Below are 23,114 nucleotides of genomic sequence, written 5' to 3' on the forward strand. Positions count from 1 at the left end.
TGAGTAGGCCTGACCCCGGGTCGGGTCAATGAGTCGATTGCTTGGGGGTGTTGGGCCAAACTGTAATCAGCTTGACAGGATGTCAAACCAGTTACGATTCTAGGCCCCCCAAAATCAACGGCTGGCTTATTTGGCTCATAGGTTCAAGCTATTTTTTTTTATATCCATTGGAACCGTTGGCGGCTGTTCTTAGCTATTGGAAGCACCAATTAACTGGCGATTCCTAGCCGTTAGGTGGGTGGGGATATTTTTTGAATATTTTTTCAACGGTTAAGATCATTTGATTATTTTTTATTGACGACTATGAATAGTATATGTTACTATCTAAATTCTATAAATAGAGAGTTCATTTCATTATTTCCACATACATTTTTTCTATTCTCATTCTCAATTTTACATTCTCTATATGTTTTCAACTCTAAGTCTCTATTTCTACACACTTTCATTTCCAACTTTCAACTGTAATGAAAGGAGGCCATGGAGCTTCATCATCTTGATCTCGAAAGTGAAAGAAAATAGTGAATCTATATGAGGACCCTAACATTCAATCTACCGATAAGAAGACCGAGCACCTTCTGACACCTGAAATACAAGAAAGTACCAATGCAATTACTTTTAAGGTTTAGAAATTTTCTCCTTTAAATTCTTCTATTTTCACTAAATATTTTGAGAAAATCACTCTTTCGTTAGGAGAATTGTGTGTAAAATGTGAGTACTGCAATGCTTCCTATAAATTCTAAGCCGACGATGACTATGAGTCGTTGAGACGACACATAGAAACGAAGCACTCGATGGAATATAGACTTGACAATTCTCAAATACAATTATCTAAATTTTCTTCAACTAGCAGTAGTACTGATTTCGATTTATTTTTATATTATGATAAGAAATTAAGAGAATCATTAACTAAATTTATTTTCATGGAACATCTTTCTTTTAGTTTTGAATCTAAATGCACATTTGAAGATTTCTGTAAAGAATCTATTAATTCATGTGTTAAACGTGTTTCTAGAACTACACTTACTCGTACAATTAAAAAAAATAGTAAAATAAGGGGAAAAAATTAATTGATGAATTTAGTAAATTAAATAATAAAGTTTTTTTTATATTCTAGATTGATAACTCTCGAAACTTTAAAAAAAGATTGTTAGCTTTTAGAATTTTTGATGAATTATATACTGCTTATAATATATAACAATTATTATATTTGATTTTATACAAATATGGATTAACTCATAAAATATTTTCAATATTATTAGATAATGCTAGTTATAATACCACTTCTATAAGAGATCTAAAATTTGTTTGTCAACCTGTTATTGATGGTTTATTTTTTTCATATTCATTGTGTATGCCATGTTTTAAATTTATGTGCTTAAGATAGATAAAAAATTTTAGAAAATTATATTAAATCAATTAGAACTACAATTTCTTATTTATGGTTGCATCCATCTATAATGAAATAATGGAGTAGTTTTTGTAAAACTAATGGAATGAGACCTAAAAAATTTCCGCATGATGTAACAACATGTTGAAATTCAACATATCAATTATTACAAGATTTATTTCAATATAAAGAATTATTATGTTTATCTTTTGTACAAAATATCAATACTAATATATATTTATTTTCACAATAATGGAATATTTAGTATTTATGAAATTTTAAAAGTATTTAACAATTTAACCGAACAACTTTCCGATGTTTATTATCTCACTGCTCATTTAGTTTTAGAGAATTTTTCTAATATAGCATTATGTTTTAAATAAACATATTAATAATGAATCTTTAAATTTTTATATATTAGCTATAAAAACTAAATGAGAATTTTTTATTTTATTCATGAAATTTATTTAATTACATTTACTTTAAATCCTAGATTTAAATTAGATGCTTTATAAGAAATGTTGACTTTGATGTTTTAATTCTATGTAAAGATTCTTCTTCTCCTGTTCCAATTAATGTTATATATAATGTTAGACTTTATTTATATAATATTTATAATCAATATTATATAAAATATGGAATATAAACTAATATTTCTGAAACACAACAAATTACTAGTAGTAATTTAAAACTTATAAAAATACAACTTTTATTAAAAGAACGAACGAAATGTCTATGATGATCCTCAAGTTCCATACAAGAACTTGAGAATTATTTTATGACTTTTTTGATTTTACTGAACAGATAGTGAACATTTTGATATCCTAAAGTGGTGGTCATAGAAGGCTCAAAGCTTTTCCTTTCCCTCTATGATCGCTAAAGAAATTTTAGCTTATCCAGTGTCAACTATTATTGTGGAGCAGACGTTTAGTGTCGATGGTAATATATTAGATGAACGATGATTGACTTTGTCTCCTGACTCATTGGAAGCTCAAGCATTATTCGATGATTGGTCCAAAGATGATAAAAGAATCCAAGAAATACAACTTTTAGATGATGAAGTCGAAGATTTTGATACTGAATACAACATAAATGGGAAATAGAAGTGAGTAACAACGTTACTTTGGGTAAAAATATAAATGAACTATGTGGGCTTTGATTCCTCTATGTGCTAAGGGGATACATAGACAACTTAAATAAGTACAAGTCCTTTTTAAAATAAATTTAAAATTTAAAATTTTATAATATAATAATCTTGATCCGTGGTGAACCGTGAACCATGAACCATAACTATCTTGAACAGTTAATGTTAAGGGTCGACCTGTCAGAAATCGTCGAACTGACAGTTCCGAATTGTGGTCAGTATTAGATCGTAAAGACGCTAGGGGGGATAGCATTCATCACTTTTTTTTTTAAAATCTAGAATACGCAACAGAAAAGAAACACGAACATACAAACACTAACATAAGTAATTTTTACTTGGTTCAGAGCCTTCGACGACTACTACTCTAAGGCCCACACTTATTGAGTGTTTTCGTTGAACAATCATTATCAGTTCAAAAATGAGTTACAAAGATTTGAGCACAAGAAATGAAAAGTAAATGTTATCGCTAAACAGAAAGAAAATTGAAGAAGTCTTCGTTCTTTGAACTTTGGAACAGACTTTCTATATCATCGGAGCCTTTTCGGAGCAGCGCGCGAATATGAAAGTCGTAGTAGATGTTATTCTGAAGTTGTTGGTCGAAGGCTACTTTTTTAGGCCTGTCCGGGTATTTGGATCCCCTCCCAAGAGCCTGGACTATGCTGACGTGGCAAACTCTTGTCGAAACTTCATCCGCGAAGTTTATCCACCTCCGGGGTCCCGGACCCCCTCCGGGCACCTGGATTGTTGATATGTGTTCGTCTAGTTGACGTGCTTCAACTCAGCTTCTGGACCAAGGTGATCTACTAAGACTTGCCTGTAACACTGAGTTAGCACAATAGATATAAAATGGTAAAGAAAAATAGTATTTAGCATTATTAATAATTTGTTGGTCCGGTCGACCTCATGATCACATATTACCTAGGGTTACCTGCCCCTAGGATTGCACAACTTCACTCACTAGGATATCCATTATCTGACTTCACTCACCAAAACTTCCACAACCTAGCTTCACTCACTAGGGTCCGACTTCAATCACCAGGACTTCCACTACTTAGCTTCACTCACTAGAGTCCGACTTCACTTATCAGGACTTCCACTACCTAACTTCACTCACTAGAGCCTGACTTCACTGACTAGGACTTCCACTACCTAGCTTCACTCACTAGGGCCTAGTTTCACTTACTAAGACATCCCCTTGCCTAACCTCTAGTTAGGACTAGTCACTCAGTAGACTTCTCACCTACCTAACTTTCGGTTGGAACTTACCCTTGTTAGTCATCTAATCCCGACTAGACTTCTCTCTTTTAAATATCAAGTCATGTTTGAATCAATCATTGGTCAAACTGACCAGACTTAGGTACATTATCAAACATCGAAAACCTAGAGGTTGATTACACCAACAGTCAAGTCTAGTTACGAAGAAGATTTATAATGCTAGATTCAAGAAGAAGACAAAGTCTTACTCAAACCTAGAAAAAGTTTTACACTACCATATAAAGATTATGAATTCAACTTTTTAAAAGAAAGTACACATATAAAATGATAGTACAGAAAGAAATTTTGTAAGGGAATTACATAAGGAAAAGATGGAAATAAGTCATACTTAGAACACTTACAGAAAACTTGCACACTATCTTGCACCTTTGCACACACTAGTCACTTGCTCTCTTAGCTTGCTTCTCTTCTATATCTCTTCTTGCTAATTTGGGGTTATATTTATATAGGAAACTTGATAACTCTTGCTGTGAAGTTTCTTTCAGATGAAGTAAGTGAGTGGAGGATGAAATAGGTGGAGAAGTATGTGGAGAAAAGAAGGTTGAGTGGAGAAGAGTAGGTAGAGAAAAGTAAGTTGAGTGCTTTTCTTCGTCTCTTGTGTTTATGGTGACATCAATGCTTACATCTCCATTATATTGTCAAGATTCTGTTCACCAATCAAGTCTAGTGATGGGGCCTAGGAGCTAGTGGTTCTGGGTGCATCAGTTGATCCTGTCTAAAAATTGAAGAGACTGTACGTTGGGCACAGTGACTTGGTTGTTGATTGGGAGAAGACTTTTTACTCCATGGGGAGGCTTCCTTTTGATCCTACACACATTCAGACGAGCAAACAAAATGTCAGTACTCAAAAACTAGGGGGAGTCTCTGGCAAAGACCCTCCGACACTCAAGTCAGTTCAATTTCGGACGGATGAATGAAGAACAGTAAAGAACGTGCACGCGAGAATAAGTTTTAGATGTTCAGAGAGAGTACATTGCCAATGGAGAGGATCCCCTTTATATACCACCTCTCATAACCTCCGTAATCATGAGGTGGTGAAAATGCCAGAGGTTGTTGGATAATGGAAAGTGTACAACCTATGTAATAATTATCCGAGAAATCTTCCCTTACCCACATGTGTACCTCCTTGTTGTTTATAGTTTATGTCATTGACAATGCGATTAAAGAAATATGCTGTCATACGTGGTCGATTAATAAAAAACATAATAATCCTTGAAAAATGTTCCAGAAGAATATTCTCTTACATATAATTGTTATTCTAACAAGTTGTTAGGATTCTCTACTCATGTTGTCTGTTGAGTATATCTCGGCTGACTTTATAGGTCGATCGTCTTTATGCTTGTCCTCACATTAAGTTGCTTGGTCATGTGTTGTATGGTGTTAGCTATCTGTTCGGAGAATAATATAATATCTTGGGCATGTTGGAAGTCTATTTGAGAAACAATATGATAACTTGTGCATTCTGGAAATCCATCTCATAACCTGTGCATGCTGGAAATCCGTCCGAGCAACAATATGAAGTTAAGTGCCTTAGGCCCAGTCGGCCTTTTGTCTAGTCAGGCGTGTAATGGGCGGCTCGAAGAAATGAAGCTGTGTTCTAAGAGGTTCAATTAGTACTTTAAGCTGAAGTGCCTTAGGCCCTATCGGCCTTTTGTTCGGCCAGATGTCTAATATCTTGTAGGTAAAGTGCACTTGGAACTCTGGACGGATCTGTAAAGAATGCTATCTTACCTTTGTTCATATAAGGGATGGGTATGGAACCATATAAATCTATCTAGTTCTATTATTGACCGGTTGCATAGGCATATCATCGTGTGGAAACCCATAGGGATGACCGGTAATAGGATCGACCGGGCGTGTATAGAGAGGCTTATATAGAATAAGGAGTTTAACCTTTCCCTCACTCAGACCTATGGTCGATCGATTGTAAGGTGGGTCGGACATCCCTTAAACTCGGTCGGCTATTAAATGACCGGACATGCTGGCTTCCTAATTCAAGAGTAAAGCATTAAAAACTCCCAAATCCAACCAACATAAGGGTCGGTCGGCATAAGGACCAGTTACCATAAGGGTCGATCGTCCCTATTCCGAACAACTTATAATCCAGTTAGGTTGGTCTCGAGAGCCTTAATGCTGGCGAGTATCAAAGCCAGGTGGGGAACATTCTCTTCCATCAACTTTGATCGTCATCTCACCTTAACTTTGACCGTCACATCATCTTCAAGGTCCGCTCATTACATCCCATATCATCAATCATCCTGGCTAAGTATGCATTGACTGCTCTTGTTGATTTAGCTAATTTTTTAGAAATCCATCTTTCAATCTTCTTTTTGTAATGGTGGCATAAATCATTATGTTGCGTCGTAAACTTGAATGGGAAGAATATAGTTCTCATATCTCGAGGCTAGTAGATCTTTTTTGTATAAGTTTCTTTAACGAGAAGATATTTGGATGGGTTATTATGTCGGTCATACAACCAGTTACTTCCTTGTACTGAAGTGCACTAGCATTTTAATTAACCTATTGGTTCCAAGAGGTTGACTCATTCTCAGTCTGGATCTGAAGGATAATCTTCCAGCTTCAAGTGGAGTCCATTGACATCATATGACATATGTAAATTTGTCATATGTAATTCTTTAACGAGAATTAGGAAGTCCCACAAGAATTCATTTTGAAGTAATTCATTCCGGAGCAACTTTCACTTTGTCTTTGTTGGCTTGGAGTTCGATTAGGGTTAAATAGTGTTTTGGCTTCTAAGAAATACGAATTTATTGTAAACCTATTTCTTCATACTAAGAACTAGTTGCTATGACTTCTAGTTCTAAAGAATTGCAAGACTCTCATAAACTATAGTTTTTAGATTTAGCTTTACAATACCCAGTTAAAAAAATTATTACTCCAGATCAATAAAAGTATAGTTGTTATCTTAGATCTAAGACATATAATTATTGTTTACATAATAATAATCCACACTTAAATATCATTACACATCTACTCATTAGTTTATGAACTTCCCTAAAATCCCAACAAAGACAGACTAATCACATATTAGAATGAGTGTCTAATAACTTATTACAACAAACTTAGATAATAAGCGACTTAAGATGAAACACAGACTTCATGAAATAATTACAAGATTCTTTAAACAGAAGATTTAATCAACTTAATTTACTTAGTATCTCTACTAAGAAAGAGATGTTAAGTTTTTCTAAATTTATTAAAGAAAATAAGCCAAATATTTTGAACCTTAGTCCAAAATTTTTTTACTTAAAATTGAAGAATTAATTACAAAATATAAAACTCATGTAGAAGAACTTAAACTTCGACATACTATACTTAAGGAAATCAAGTATAAATGAACAAACTGAACTTCAAAAACACCTATTAAGAAGAAGCTTTAGATTACTCCAAATAATTCTCTAAGACTAAGGAAAACGGATATTGTAGTATTGAATTAACTGGGAAAGGAGATTAAGGTTTGGTCCCACAAAATAATACCATACTAGCCTTATTAACTTCTTTACACTACAGAATAAAATTATTGGAAAATAAATTGTTAAACATAGAAAAATATATGCAAAGAAACACCCAAACGACTGATTGAAAAATAACCTCAAAAAATCTCAACAAAGACTTAAGTAAGTTTTCTATTGGAAAAACTATATTTAGACAATTGCCAAGTACTGATATCTAACATAATTCAGAATAGTCAAATGAATTTGAAAAGTCAAATGAATCTCACAAAAACTTTAATTGAATCGTTTATGGGTCCTTCCTAAATAGTGAGAGGATGATAAACAGAATCAAATACTACTTCCTACCTTGATAATATCATAATCAGATGAAATAGTATCTCTAATCATATATTAGAGGAATTAATAGACATTAATCAAGATTTAAATATCTTTTCAAATGAACAGTTGAATACACTTAATCCCAGACAACTATACAACTAGGGAATGCTCAACTTCTCCCACTTCAATCTTTAGACATCATAGAACATAACCTCTTCACCTTCTTGATGGAGGGAAAGAATGACTTAATTTTATGACGGAAGACATAATTCTATACATTTAGGATTAATTGTGTTTGATATTAGAGGACTCACTAGAACCAGAATAGGAGGAAAAGTTTTATTGGTCCTCTATGACTCTCGTCTCCCTGATAAAGAAAAATCAATTATAGGATTGATCGAAGTTGATATGAATAACAATTTAGGAATCACTTATATATGGCCCAATTCTAATATGATTATAAGAGATTTTGTAAAACACATCAAGATATATGTCCAAGCTAAAGGCTATGGTCAGTTTCAAGATAGCAATATTCAACTAGATATTATATTTTTGAAAAAAAAAAGGAATGAACCATATTTACAATCACTTCAAAATCATAGTTACTAATATGATTGAAATACTTACCTCTCAAAGTATATATTTCCTTAAACCAAGAGATTTTTGTTGGTGCAACCTTAGGTCAAGGTTGACCTGGTTGACCAGACTCGAGTTGACTTGACTCGAGTTATGTTTTGATGTTTGACGAGTTATGACGATGTTTGACGTGGACAGAAAAGTTGTATCTTGATGTTTGACAAGGATACAAGCTTGGGAGATTGTGGGTGCAACTCGTGGTCAAGGTTGACCTGGTTGACCCGAGGTGAGTTGACCTGACTCGGAAAAGTCCAAGCAGGGAGCTTGGCACGGGAGAAAGTCCAAGTATGGAGACTTGGCACGGAGAAGTCCAAGTATGGAAGCTTGGCACATGGGAAGACGGAGAGGGCTCGGTAGCTCGTTCTCCGGACGGTGGTCAGAGAGGGCTCGGTAGCTCGTTCTCTGGACCGGAGGTGGAAAGTCCTGGTGAGTGAAGCCAGGTGAAAATCCTAGCGAGTGAAGCTAGGTGAAAGTGGAAGTCCTGGTGAGTGAAGCTAGGTATTCGGGAAAGTCCTGGTGAGTGAAGCCAGGCAGTTTGGAAGTCCTGGTGAGTGAAGCCAGGCAGATTGGAAATTCTGGTGAGTGAAGCCAGGTAAAAACCCTAGTAAGTGAAGCTAGGTGAAAGTCCTGGTGAGTGAAGCCGGGCAAGGGAAAATCCAGATGAATCAAGGGTGATCGGACATCTGGTGTTGGGAAGTCCAAGTAGATCAAGGGAGTGATCGGATACTTGGCACGAAGAGGAAAGCCCAAGTGGGTCAAAGGGATTGACCGAACACTTGGTGGAGAATTCTAGCAGGTCAAGGGAGTGACCAGATGCTAGGAATGATGAACCAACAGGTCAAGGTTGACCGGATGTTGGTGTAGAAGCCTGAGGTTTAGGGTGGGAGTTTGGATCGGTCTGGGGACCGATCCAGTGATACATGGATAGCCTGATCGGTCACCGCACCGATCGAACCATCGAGCCTCATCAGAGTTATCGACGGTGCGGAGACCGATCGACAACGATCAAGAGGCGCAGAAGTTCGAGAAAGAAGCTGATCGGTCTCACGGACGATCAGAGGTTTCGACGGTCCATGGACCGATCGAGACGGAAACGAAGCGGGTTAGGAATGGATCGGCATGGGACCGATTCACATGGAGCCTGATCGGTCCACGCATCGATCAGTAAGCTGCTGACGCAACGGCCAGATTTCTTCGTGTTTCTTCGCTTTCTTCGCAGTTATAAAAGGAGGGTCACGCGAGCCCAACTTTGAACTACTTCTACTTCTTGTTCGCCTTGGATTGAAGCTTACCGCTCGTGCTCGAGGTTCGAGCTTTGTTGAGCTCGCTTCCGAAGCTTCGCGTGAGTTTCCAGTCGTCGATCAGCTGCTGTGTTTGGGTTGTGAAGTTGCTACTTCATCGCCTCCGATCGACAGAGAAGGCAAGCGAGTGTTGCATTCATATTGTTGTTTGTATTTGCTTCTTGCTTTCCTTGTACTCCTTTCTTGTTGTTACAAGTATTGTGGCGAGGTTTCTCCACCCACAAGGAGCATTTATTAGCCGGTTATCCGAGGACTCATCCACCGACGGATTGGTAGGCTTCGTCCACCTTACGGACATGCCGAGGAGTAGGAGTTCATCTCCGAACCTCGTTACATCCATCGAGTTTGAGGTTTGATCTTCTCACCGTTTCCTTTCTACTGTTTTATTTCCGCTGCTAACTCGATTTGTAGAAAGAAAGTGAATTTGGGGTCGGCTATTCACACCCCCCTCTCTAGCCTCCGTACGAAGGATCCTAACAAGTGGTATCAGAGTAAGGTTGCTCTTCGTCGGATTAACACCCGGGGGAGCACAAGCTAGAAAATGGATCAACTCGGAGAAGACATCACGTTTCCACCCTTCTACGAGTGCTGCGACTTCGCGTATTGGAAGGTAAGAATGAGGTATTTTCTTATGTCTAACCTTGAAAATTGGAGTTGTGTTCAATTAGGTTTCAAGCCTCCGATGGACAAGAAAGGAGAAACCCTAGAGAAGAAGGAGTGGACCAAGGAGCAAATCCACCAATCAACCATCAATGATGAGGTAACGAAAATCATTGAATTCTCTTTACCTAATGATGTTTTGTGTAGGATAGGTGGATATAACGATGCCAAGGAGTTGTGGAATAACTTGGCAAAGTTCCATGAGGAGAACTCTACTTCAAGTCATGAAGAGGAGTCAAGTGAGCCAAGGAGTTCACATCATGGAGGAATGGATTTAGAAGTTGAGGGCCACTCAACCTCTAAAGAAGAAGAGGAGAGTTCTTCTTAAAGTTCGGAGCAAGAAGAAGAAGCTTCTACCTCCGGAAAGGATGAAGGAGAGAGCGTTCATCCATCCTCAAACCTAGGTAACTCAAGCATTTTAATTTCTAGCAAATTACACATAATGTGCTTTGAGTGTAGGGAATTTGGGCACTACAAGAGTAAGTGTCCAAAGAGGGTTAGGAAGTCTCCACCGGCGCCAAAGGTCAAGAAAGCCGGAGTCCCGATATGCAAAGGCAAAGAGCACGTGGTGTGCTTTCAATGCAAGCGAAGGGGACATTATCGGAGTCAATGTCCGAGGGGGAGGCAATCTCACAAGGACAAGAGACCGAGCACGTCGATAGGGGGAGCTAAGACAAACCCTAAGTAACATTTAAGGCACATTCTTACAATAATAATAAGACTCATGCTAGTAGTTTTATTGCAATTGTCAAGAATGATAAGCATGATAATCTTAGGAATCAATATATGTGCTTAGGTGCCAAACATGTGAGCCTAGATAAGGATAACACTAGGAAAGCCAACCCTAGAATTAACTCATCTAAGGCTAAGGAAAACCTAGGTAGGAATCCCAAATCAACTAGACACATGCCTAGGAATGCCTCAAAGAACAATGACAAATTAAAACTTGAGGTATTAGAGAAGGAGAATCAAGTCTTGAGGTCAAGACTTGATACTTTGGAAAAGGCTCTTAAGAACTTGGAGAAGTCATCTCTAGGGTTTAAGGGTCAAAAACCAATGTCCAAGGACAAGAAAGGTTTGGGTCACAAACCTAAGTCCCAAGTGGTCAAGCCCACTTATCATAATGTTTCATTCGATTATGGAACAAAATCTAGGGCTAGGAAGATCATCACCAAGGTCACAAGGGGAGTCACCCCTAGAGTTGATCTTGATGAGTCCCAAATGACCAAGGCTTTAAATTCTAAGAGGGTCATTAGGAGGGTTGCTAGGAAAGTTATCCCTAGTGAATATTTAGTGAACCCAATGAGCTCAAATAGGTATTGGGTCCCTAGGAGCATCTTCTCTACCCCATAGATGGGTTAGAGAGTGTCAACTCCGATTAGAAGGGTAGTTAACCCAACTTTGAGGAAATTGACGCTCAAGGAGCATTTTCAAGGTTTTTGGGAACCTTTGAAAATGAAATGGAATATTTACTCCTTGGAAGAGTAAAATGTGCCATCATGGAAAATGATGATGTTAATTTCAATTGGCACAATTTGGGAAAATCTAGAGAACTCTTGAGGAAAAATGAAACATGCCAAGATTTGAGGATAAATTTGATCTTTAAGTGGCATGGATGAATCTAGAGTTCAAGAAGTGTCAAAATTAGGATTTTGGCATATTAGGGCAATCAAGGGTTAAAGCTTAAGTATTAGCTAAGGCTAAGGATACTTAGATAGGTAATCTAGGTATGTCTTATTCATGCTAAATCTTGCCATGATTATTTGCCCTCACATGTCATGACATCATGTTTAATTTTATCATTTGATATGTCATGATAAAGCTTAGGTTCTTTATATGTCATGCTTTAGTTAAGTTTCATACTTTATGCCATGACATCATGACATTGGCACATGTTTTCATTTATGATATTATTTCATGCCATGTCATCATCTCTTGCATTAATAATCAATGAAATTGATTTAAGGATAAAAGCACATTTTGATATCGAGATCAAATTGGTGTTTAGAAAATGCATGAGAACTTAGCCTAAGTTGACCTAAACCCATATCTCACATCAAAATTGACTTAAATGTGTTTGATACACCTTAGATGTGTGTGAGATATTAGGATGATGAGTTAGGATCAAGGTGCATAGTTCTTGTACCTAGATGAGCCTAATTCTAATTGGGGATTATAGGAAAAGCTTATGTATAAGTCATGTACATTTAGCCCAAAGATTGTGGTCCTAAATTAAATGGTTTAAAATCATTTCAAAATTGATTTGAAAAACCTTGATGAAGCTTTTCTAGTGATAGCATTCATCATTGAGCAAGTAGATACAAAGTTGAGTTAAACTTGAACTATTTCAAAGTCTTTCAAACTTTGTATCAAGAGTTGAAAATGGAAGTTATTTTCATCTAAAACTATTTTTCCATGATAGTATATGTTATGAGGAATGTATCCTCAAAATTTCATAATTTTTCGAATTTTCTGGAATTTGTTGTGAGTTTCTGAATTTCGGGAGAGAAGAAATCAGAAACCGCCTGATCTGAACTTGGATCACCGATCCAGGGAAGGCTGGATCGGTCTGGGGACCGATCCAGAGGGGTCCTGATCGGTCCGGTGACCGATCAGGCATGCTGAATTTGCTGAATTTCGACTGGTGTCTGAAATTTCAGTTTTTGGGAGTTGAGTTTCGGGTTTCTAAAGGTTTGAAACTCTCCAAGACATTGTTGGTGCAATGGTCAAGGGGGAGTTGACCTTTAGGGGGAGTCTTACCTAATTGTCAAGGGGGAGTTGACTTTTAGGGGGAGTTTTTACTTCTTAAGACTTTTGAGGATTAGTGATAAGGAATTGTCACTAAGATTGAGTGTTGAGTTTAGTATCAAGGGGGAAATTAAGGGTTTCAATGAAAGGTATGGGACTTTCATTGGGAAGAAACTCTTAACCTTGATTCCCTCTTTTTGATGTGTGTCAAAAAGGGGGAGAGATGTCCCAAGGGGGAGAATGGGAGAATGTTTTGGAAAACCTAAGTTAGGTTATCGGGTTAACCTAACTTGTTTATGGGTTTTGTCAAACATCAAAAAGGGGGAGATTGTTGGTGCAACCTTAGGTCAAGGTTGACTTGGTTGACCAGACTCGAGTTGACTTGACTCGAGTTATGTTTTGATGTTTGACGAGTTATGACGATGTTTGACGTGAACAGAAAAGTTGTATCTTGATGTTTGACAAGGATACAAGCTTGGGAGATTGTGGGTGCAACTCGTGGTCAAGGTTGACCTGGTTGACCCGAGGTGAGTTGACCTGACTCGGAAAAGTCCAAGCAGGGAGCTTGGCACGGGAGAAAGTCCAAGTATGGAGACTTGGCACGGAGAAGTCCAAGTATGGAAGCTTGGCACATGGGAAGACGGAGAGGGCTCGGTAGCTCGTTCTCCGGACTGTGGTCAGAGAGGGCTCGGTAGCTCATTCTCTGGACCGGATGTGGAAAGTCCTGGTGAGTGAAGCTAGGTGAAAATCCTAGCGAGTGAAGCTAGGTGAAAGTGGAAGTCCTGGTGAGTGAAGCCTGACATTCGGGAAAGTCCTGGTGAGTGAAGCCAGGCAGTTTGGAAGTCCTGGTGAGTGAAGCCAGGCAGATTGGAAATCCTGGTGAGTGAAGCCAGGTAAAAACCCTAGTAAGTGAAGCTAGGTGAAAGTCCTGGTGAGTGAAGCCGGGCAAGGGAAAATCCAGATGGATCAAGGGTGATCGGACATCTGGTGTTGGGAAGTCCAAGTAGATCAAGGGAGTGATCGGATACTTGGCACGAAGAGGAAAGCCCAAGTGGGTCAAAGGATTAACCAAGCTTGGTGGAGAATTCTAGCAGGTCAAGGGAGTGACCAGATGCTAGGAATGATGAACCACAAAGGTTGACCGGATGTTGGTGTAAGCTCGAGGTTTAGGGTCGAGTTTGGATCGGCGGGACCGATCCGGTGATACATCGATAGCTCGATCGGCCACCGCACGATCGGTAACCATCCAGAGTATCAGGTTATCTGATCGGCCCGAGACCGATCGGACAAACGATCAAGAGGCGCAGAAGTTCGAGAGAAAGCTGATCGGTCTACGACCGATCAGAGGTTCCCTGATCGATCGGTGGACCGATCAGAGAATCTCCATGGACCGATCGAGACGGAACAGAACGAAGGCTAGGGAATGGATCGGTCCGTGGACCGATCCATATGAACCCTGCAGACCGATCAGCGTACTAGCCGTTGCGACGCAACGGCTAGATTTCTTCTGTGTTTCTTCGTTTTCTTCGCAGGTTATAAAAGGAGGGCTGCTGCTGCGAGCCTCCAACTTTTGAACTACTTCTACTTCTTGTTCGGCCTTGGATTGAAGCTTCTGCTTCTGTGCTCTGAGGTTCTGAGCTTTGTTGAGCTCGCTTCCGAAGCTTCGCGTGAGTTTCCAGTCGTCGATCAGCTGCTGTGTTTGGGTTGTGAAGTTGCTGCTTCATCGCCTCCGATCGACAGAGAAGGCAAGCGAGTGTTGCATTCATATTGTTGTTTGTATTTGCTTCTTGCTTTCCTTGTACTCCTTTCTTGTTGTTACAAGTATTGTGGCGAGGTTTCTCCACCCACAAGGAGCATTTATTAGCCGGTTCTCCGGGGACTCATCCACCGACGGATTGGTAGGCTTCGTCCACCTTACGGACACGCCGAGGAGTAGGAGTTTATCTCCGAATCTCGTTACATCCATCGAGTTTGAGGTTTGATCTTCTCACCGTTTCCTTTCTACTGTTTTATTTCCGCTGCTAACTCGATTTGTAGAAAGAAAGCGAATTTGGGGTCGGCTATTCACACCCCCCCCCCCTCTCTAGCCTCCGTACGAAGGATCCTAACAATTTTAACTCGGAAACTTTAGTAAGATTAGTATGGATTATTAGTTTCGACAATCTTGAAATAACACTTAGACCAACAACTTCTATAATATATAAGGATATAAATGATAAAATATCTGTTAGATTCTCAAGATATCAAGTTTCTACCTCTCAAGATGAAGAAAGTTTAGTAGATAACTTAAATCTCATGATTAGATAAGATCATGATCCTATCAGCGTATTTAGTAAAATTGAAACAAAACATCTAAGACTAAAATAAAAGCAAAAAATTAAACAAGCTAGCACTGATGCATCACTTCAACTTAATGAATAAATGAGACGAAGTAACCAACTTCTTTGGATATATATATATATACTTTGCCAAATTTAAAAGAAAAATGTACTTATATTCAAATAAAAAATAATTTAAAAATCAACAATATGATTTATCTAGCTAGATTTATACGCCCCAACAATATGTGTCTACAAATCAAGATCGACATACAAAGAGAAAACCTATAACTCCTATACCAAAATATCAACCAAAGAAAACCTACTATCTCAGGAAAAGTAAGGCTAAAAAGTTGTATCTTAATAAAGAAAAACATATTAGAAAATTCAAACCAAAAAAAACGTATGGCAATATCATAACATGCTTTGCTTGTAATAAACTTGAACACTTATCCTCTCGTTGTCCCAAGAGAAATAATTTGTATAGCAAGAGAAGCCAATTGGTAGGTTACACAAATTTTGACTTAGTAGAAGTATAATCAGATGCATTTCATACATCTTCTATTTATTCTATCATTTTAGTTGAAAATATGAAGTCCCTTCTTGTTCGAACTATACATTAGTCAACTTATTTCTTCAGCATCACTAGAAGATTGTGACGTAATGTATCACTAGTATATACCTTAAAACTTAACATATTTAAGATTTGATCAACAAACATGTCCTCATGAATGATTACTTAAAGAAGAAACTGATAATATTCCTTATTTTATATATAGATTTGATTCCCCTATACTAAAAGGAGGAACTCTCAAACTTTGCAAGAAGCAATATTGCAATATATGATTAGAGCAGATCTTTGAAGTCACAAGTCCTACTGTTCATACTATTTGAGGTAGTACAAGAAATGGACTACTTGAGACTAGAGACTTTGTACTTAAAACTAGACTTGATTTATTAGAAGCTGAGCTCACAAGTCTTAAATAAGACTCTAAACCTATACTTGACAACAGAAGCAAAGGATTTATTATACAAGAACCTACCTCTGACATTGATATGATTTTTTTTATAAAAACTCTTAATATTTGTAATATCGAATGCACAGTTGATATACGAGTCTGATGCTTAGTCAACATACATGACCTTGAATTTACTCTTCATGCATTCTTTAACAGTGGAGCTACTAATTCTCACTATTTTACCTCTAAAACTAATTAAAAAGGCTACCTAACATTTGGTCAGTACTAAATTTGATGTCCATAAACTATTGTGCACTAATTTGTCACCAACACTCATTTAAAATTTTATACTAATTGTAGCACCTTCAATAACCCTATTTCTCCTCCCAAATTATAGGTTAAATTTCTATTACATCCAAATATTCACTTAATTTTAGGATTGAACTTTCTTATTGCTCCTGATAGCTTTATTACTTACAAACAAATATGTGATTTTTCTATTAAACTTTATTGTCTCTCTCATTGTCTATGACCATCCTTCCTCTGTGCACAAACGCCCCTCTCTTGATGCTCCCTCTACGTCTTCTTTTTACTCTTGTTACTCCTAACATCATTCTTACGAATAAAGTATGTCATTGCAATAGCAATAACAAAAATCCATGCAAAGGTTTTTGTTCATTAACAACTTCACAACTACAGAAAAACTAGAAACACTGGGCTGCACGAACCTTTGTATAGAAAGGGATCTTATGAAGATGAACTTAGTACTTAGGACTTAGAGATTCCATGTGAATTACTCACTTCAACATATCTACTTCATTTGATCAATACACAACCAAATTTGAATTCATTAATTTCCGGGATAGAAAAACTAGAAATTATAAGAAACAACCATACAAAATACTAGGAAAGGGACAAGATATATTGTATATTACCAACCATAAACCCTGACCTCACAATAAAAGCACAAAGACTTAAGATATACTAATTGTGAGTGAAGAATGTGTTATGCATATCAAACAATTAACAAGCCTTGGAGCAATCAAGAGATCTACTTCTAGACATTGGAGCGTGACTTTTTTAGTCAATAAAGAATTTGAACAAGAACATAGACAATTAAGATGATATTTAATTATAAATGATTTAATGACAATTGTCAAGAAGACAATTATAAAATATCATATAAAGACCAACTCTTAAATAAAATACAAAACTCAAATAGTATCCTAAATTTAATATGAAATCAAGATTTTGACAAATTAAAATACATCCTAATTCTATAGAAGGGACAATCTTGTCTAGAAGAACTCTTTAGTATGATATAAATCGATTTAGCTTATAAACATATTATATACATAACACTTTATATATAATTTTTTAAAATAATTTAATTAAATTATTTAAATTTAATCAAAACACTACAACATAATCAAAATCATTTAAAACTATTATAACAGTTATTTAATAACTACTACAATATTAATAACTACTATAAATATATAAGAATGAAAAATATATTAAAATATTATTTAAATTTTAAAAAATAAAAGTCATCCTTTAAAAAAATAATAATTAAGAATAATTTTTTAATTTTTATTAAAAAAAAATCTATAGCAAGCCGACTGCTATACAGTGCCAAAGCTCAAGATCCCCAACATGGTCACTTCTCTTCCCACTCAGAAATTCTTTGATAATGCAACTTTGACAATGCTCAAAGCTCTTATTCACCTACATTATCAAGCTTACAAAATGTGTTTAACCTATCTCGGTTATATAATTAATGCAATTACATGTATTTTATCCCTTTGCAATCATAACAGGATTGTTATGATTTTCACTCATAAAGCAGGAAGGAGAAGGACTAGCTCTCCAAAACACTTTATTTCATGCACGCTTGTTTAAATAGCTTTTTTGTTCAACTGTTGTCTTTATTCCACAACAAGAACATGCATATCTTAAGAGTTCCTGCATTAGAGCAGTCATCTGTTCAAAATATTTAACTGCGTTGTGGGCTGTGAAAGCACCTGCTGCTCTTGCTCTTTTGCTTTATTTCAAAGTCTATTTATTTATTTGCAGAAGAAAAAAAAGCTAAAAAAATACCTGATGCCTGATCGTTTCAGTTAGGCTTCCCTGCTCGCTTTGGACCAAGACCGATGCAGAAAAGATAAAGAGACAGCCTTTCTTTAATGGTTGCTTAGTGAGAGAGTAATAACAAGGGAGGAACTATAACTGAAAAACACTTGTCATGGAGTTTGTTGCCATAAGATACAGAACCTTCTAAAACAGCCTTAAACCAGCTTCAGTTGCAGACAAATGATTGAGGTGAATCTGTTTTTTTTTTCCTTGTCATTCTTCTTTATTTCTTGTTCTTTTTCTCTTAGACCAGAAGCCAGATGACTATATGTACAGGCATGCAGCACATGAAGCCCAAGAAGTGTCTCTTGTCTCTTTGGCAACAATGAGGCTCCTTATGTTTCTTTGCTTTGGCTTGTTATTGACCTGCAAGCCAGAGAAGGTGTGTGGCATCAGATGGAAGGAAGAACCTGAGAAGAGAGCTGATGTGAGAATCTCCTCTGGGAAGCTCGATGCGAGGAAGAATTCAGCTGCAGGGCCATCAGTGTTTGATCCTAGCGCATCGTGCGAGCGAAGAGTTCGAAGGGGATCTGATCCCATCCACAATCGTTGCTGATGGCCTTGATCAGCAGAGAAGCTCAGAAGCATGCAAAGGAAGCTTCATGGATGATTTTGCTGTAGAAGGATTTGTGCATAGTTCTTGAAGGCAAAAAAAAAAAAAAAAATGGGGAGGAAATGTTGCTTCATATAATTTGGTTCGACAGCTCCCCTGATCAGAAGTTGTGAGATATGAAGTGTATCTATGATTTGAGCTCGTTCTTGGTTTGTGATAGAAAGTGTATTCATTGGCAATGTTCTGTATTTGCTTCTGCTAAATGTCGCAGAGCAATGCATTGAGTGGAAGTGCTTTTATTAATCTTAAGCCATCACTTGCACATCCCTACCCTTGTGAGCGCCTAAATAGATAGAAGAGATTTACTCTCACAAGTAGACGCAATGATAAAATACTTGGAGGAACAATTAAGGATTAAGTAAAAAATTTAAAGCGGATGAATATTTTAAAAGTCGAATTAGAACTAGAGGGTTGATCATGGTTTGTAAAATTACAATCTAGATTGTAGGATCACACGATCCTAAGATTTGAAAGTACCAAATCGTTCTAGATCGTTTGGAATTGTCTTTTGAGGTGGAGCCGAATAAGAATCATTGGGATTGCTTAGGATCGGTTGTTGGCCTTTAAACTAGGTCATCTTGTGACTTTTTTTTTTTACCCAGAGGTCACAGACCCTAAGTGTTAGATTTTATAATTTTTCATTTTATGATATAAAAATACAAATATTACTGAATATTACTATAGTAGAATGCTAGTTAAATTAGTCGCTAATTTAAACTTATATAGTAATAATGTCATCTATCCAATATCAATTATAATCTAATTATATGCAAATGATGTTTTAATCATTTTTTTTATAATTACTAATCATGTATAATTATAATAATATTCAACGATAAAAGTTCATATATTTTTGGTAGGGTTCTACAATCCGAACCTACTGATCTCATCCTGTGACCCCAAATTGTTCCTGTATAAGATCACCATCCTACTATGGGTAGGCTTCTTACACAGGATAAGATACACAGCTAAAATCTGGTTGGCATCAAGCATCAGCATTGCCTGATAGACAAAGATGAAGCAATCTTTCTGTCACAGTGTCAGTCCTGAAAACATCTAAACTATAAAACGAATTTTTTAAAAAAATAAAGTTAATCAATTGTTAGTAAAAAAACTGGCATGTGAAAATTATCAGCAATTTAACAGATTAAACATTACTTAATATCAGACATCAGTTCAGTGATTCCCTATTGTTATTGACCAGCTATGTTACTTCAATGAAAGCACAATCCAGGTGTGCAAGAGTTGTCACCAACTTTCTTAACTTAATTCAGATTCTCTCTGCGCGCTTCACTACTGCACCACCTACTTCTGTCCTCCTCTCATAAACCTCAGAGACAACCGTGCCATTGCCAGCCCAACAATTCACTTTCTTTACTATTTTACGTCTCCTATAAGTGCTCATCAGTGCTCCACTAACTGAGCCATGCTTCATTTCACCATGAAGCTCTTCTCTGCGACCACTGTTTTCCTGCTTCTGCTCCTCGCTTCTTCCTTCCTCCAAGCTGCCATGGCTGGCTCAGGCAAACAGTTCTTACAACTTTCCTTTCTTCTTCATCTGTATTTTTTTTTTTTGAAATTTTTTATTTTTCTTTTGAATTTGTGTTTCAGCGTTTTGTGAGGGTAAGTGCAAAGTGAGGTGTGCGAAGGCGGGGATGATGGACCGGTGCCTCAACTACTGCGGGATGTGCTGCGAGGACTGCAAGTGTGTGCCCTCGGGGACTTACGGCAACAAGGATGAGTGCCCTTGTTACAGGGACAAGGTCGCCAAAAACAACAAGAACAGCAAGAACAACCAGAACAAACCCAAGTGCCCATGAACGCTTGATCCTATCCAGTTTCTGCAACTAAAAGTAAAAGAATGGTTTGTCATCAGTGAAGTGAGTGATGGAATGTGGTTTATGACTTTATGTAGCCCATGGAAAATATCAGTGAGATCATTTTCATCACTAAAACTCCAAGGTTTTATTAATTCTTTAAAATTTAACAAGGGTGAAACAGATAAAATGGCCAAAAATCAACATCATTTATTCATTTGTATTGCAAAGCATACACCAATTGCTACATAAACTCTGGTAGTATATATTCAAGTAAACCATAATCAATTTTTTGGTGTAAGAATACAATATACAGATATTTCTATAGCCATTTTAAAGTGTCTATTTGTGAACAGAGAAAGATTTAGCAAAACAACTAACTACATAAATTAAGACTTTAAACATCAATAAAAAGAGAACAGAAGAAAAGTAGCAACCCAGTGACGTCCTCCTTGTTATTCTGATTCAGCATGCTAACTTTGAGTAAATTGGAATAGAATCTTTTGACTTCATGTTCATCTCTGACCTGTAAACTAGTTGAAATTAGTGTTGATCATTATCTCTGAAGTTTGCGGAACTATGGATAACTTGCAAACTAGAGCTGCAATTTTAAATAATTGTAGAGGCAGTACCAGGATCGGCCATGCTATTGCTGCTAGTCCTTGAAGCTGGTAGATCATGGTTATGTTTACCTTCGTATGTTGTTATGACAGCTTTGGGGTCTTTTGCAGCTTGCTCGATATGCTTCCTAACACTGCATCCTAGAAAAGTGCACTTGTAATAGCTTCTGCAAGTTCCAAGTATCTAGACACATAAGAACGATGTTTTCTTAGACACATGGCTGAATTATGTATGAGGTGGTGTTACCTTGGATGGGGATTCCCTTTCACAACTTTTTGCCCATACTTGCGCCATCTGTAACCATCATCCAAAAGATCAACCTCACTTGTTGTTTGCACAATGATCCTAGATTCTGATGTTGGTTTTTGATTAGAATCAGATACATTCCTATCAACCAGCAGAAATATAATCAATAAATTGAAGAGTATAATATGTATATATAAACGAAGGGTTAGTATGTAGATGCTACTTACTGTCTTTTAGCATTGCTACTCTGGTTGCCCCTTCCATTGCCATTAATTTCAGATACTTCTTCATTGTCGACATATCAGGTGTCTCATAGTTAGGATTCTCGGTCCATTTTAGGAGCTGATGTAGCAGCAGATATTTCGTTTGATATTCCGAGGTTTGCTTGAGGATCATGAAAACTCAATTCAGGTGTGGCATGATTGTTAAGACTATCAGTGATTTGATTTGATCCAGGGGGAAAACTCCCACCACCACTGGAACACTTATTTGGCATTGGACGCTGATGATTATGCTGTTCCCTATAAACTATCTCGATAATTTGACCATCTACAGAACGCTCTTGACTGGACAATTCAAATTGCTGCATTTATAGTAACTCATGTTCACTGACTTTTACAATCTTCTGGCCATATTTACACCAATTATAGCCATCATCAGCAGGGTTATCAGCTAAAATAGTACTAGGCTGGGGCCATTGATCGGAACGAGAACCTTCAGCAGACTCAGCTGTGACATTATGTGATTTTAGAGTAGCAATCTCCTCACCTTGTTTCTCGGCAAATGAAGTCGTTAATGATGTGAAAGGATATTCTGAGACAATGCAACATCTTTAATTCAGAATGCGAAGCCAGAGCTATGTCTATGAGATGTGCCATAGCTTCTTGTTGAGACATTCCGAACCATTCCTTGTAAATATATCTTTTATATGTGACAAAGAAGTGATGCAACAAATAGATTAATAGAGTTATGTGCAATTACAAAGTGAAGAATTCTTCTCTTGTTAGACAGCATAAATTTTAATCTAGAATCTTGAAAGAATATTGGGCAAACATCCAATACTTATAGCAGATATAAGGACCTTTACCTTCTAATCACTATGTTAACAAATAGCGGCCTAAGTAAAATCCCAAGCAACGAACCATATCACCATACTGATCAGCATGCATTGCCCTAATTAATAATTAGCCACCATGATCTAGGAAATTTGAGTAGTTATAGTCTACCTCAGTAATTCTAACATGGTGCATATTTACTCCATTATACTATCACCATGATTACTCATCAATCTTTGCGTACCTTATGCACTACTTTAATCTTCCTTTGATAAGAATTGTTCCTCTATCATAAAAATCATCACAGTTTTTTGCCCTCTTCAGGCCAAAGAGTTTCTGAGTTGTGGAAAATCAAGGCAACTTCTACTAGTCACAATTGTTGGCATTATCATCAAAGGAACAACAAG

At 37.0% G+C, this 23,114-nt stretch overlaps 1 protein-coding gene across 1 annotated transcript; it reads left to right on the top strand.

Annotated features, from left to right (window-relative positions):
- Positions 1-20,339: 20,339 nt before the first annotated feature.
- Positions 20,340-20,923, top strand: LOC121973459 (peamaclein-like). Its single transcript, XM_042524883.1, has 2 exons — positions 20,340-20,491; positions 20,580-20,923. The coding sequence occupies exons 1-2, from the start codon at positions 20,395-20,397 to the stop codon at positions 20,786-20,788; spliced, it is 306 nt and encodes a 101-aa protein (XP_042380817.1). The 5' UTR covers positions 20,340-20,394; the 3' UTR covers positions 20,789-20,923.
- Positions 20,924-23,114: the final 2,191 nt, after the last annotated feature.

The sequence above is a fragment of the Zingiber officinale genome, chromosome 4A, assembly GCF_018446385.1.
Source record: "Zingiber officinale cultivar Zhangliang chromosome 4A, Zo_v1.1, whole genome shotgun sequence".
Classification (NCBI taxonomy): domain Eukaryota; kingdom Viridiplantae; phylum Streptophyta; class Magnoliopsida; order Zingiberales; family Zingiberaceae; genus Zingiber; species Zingiber officinale.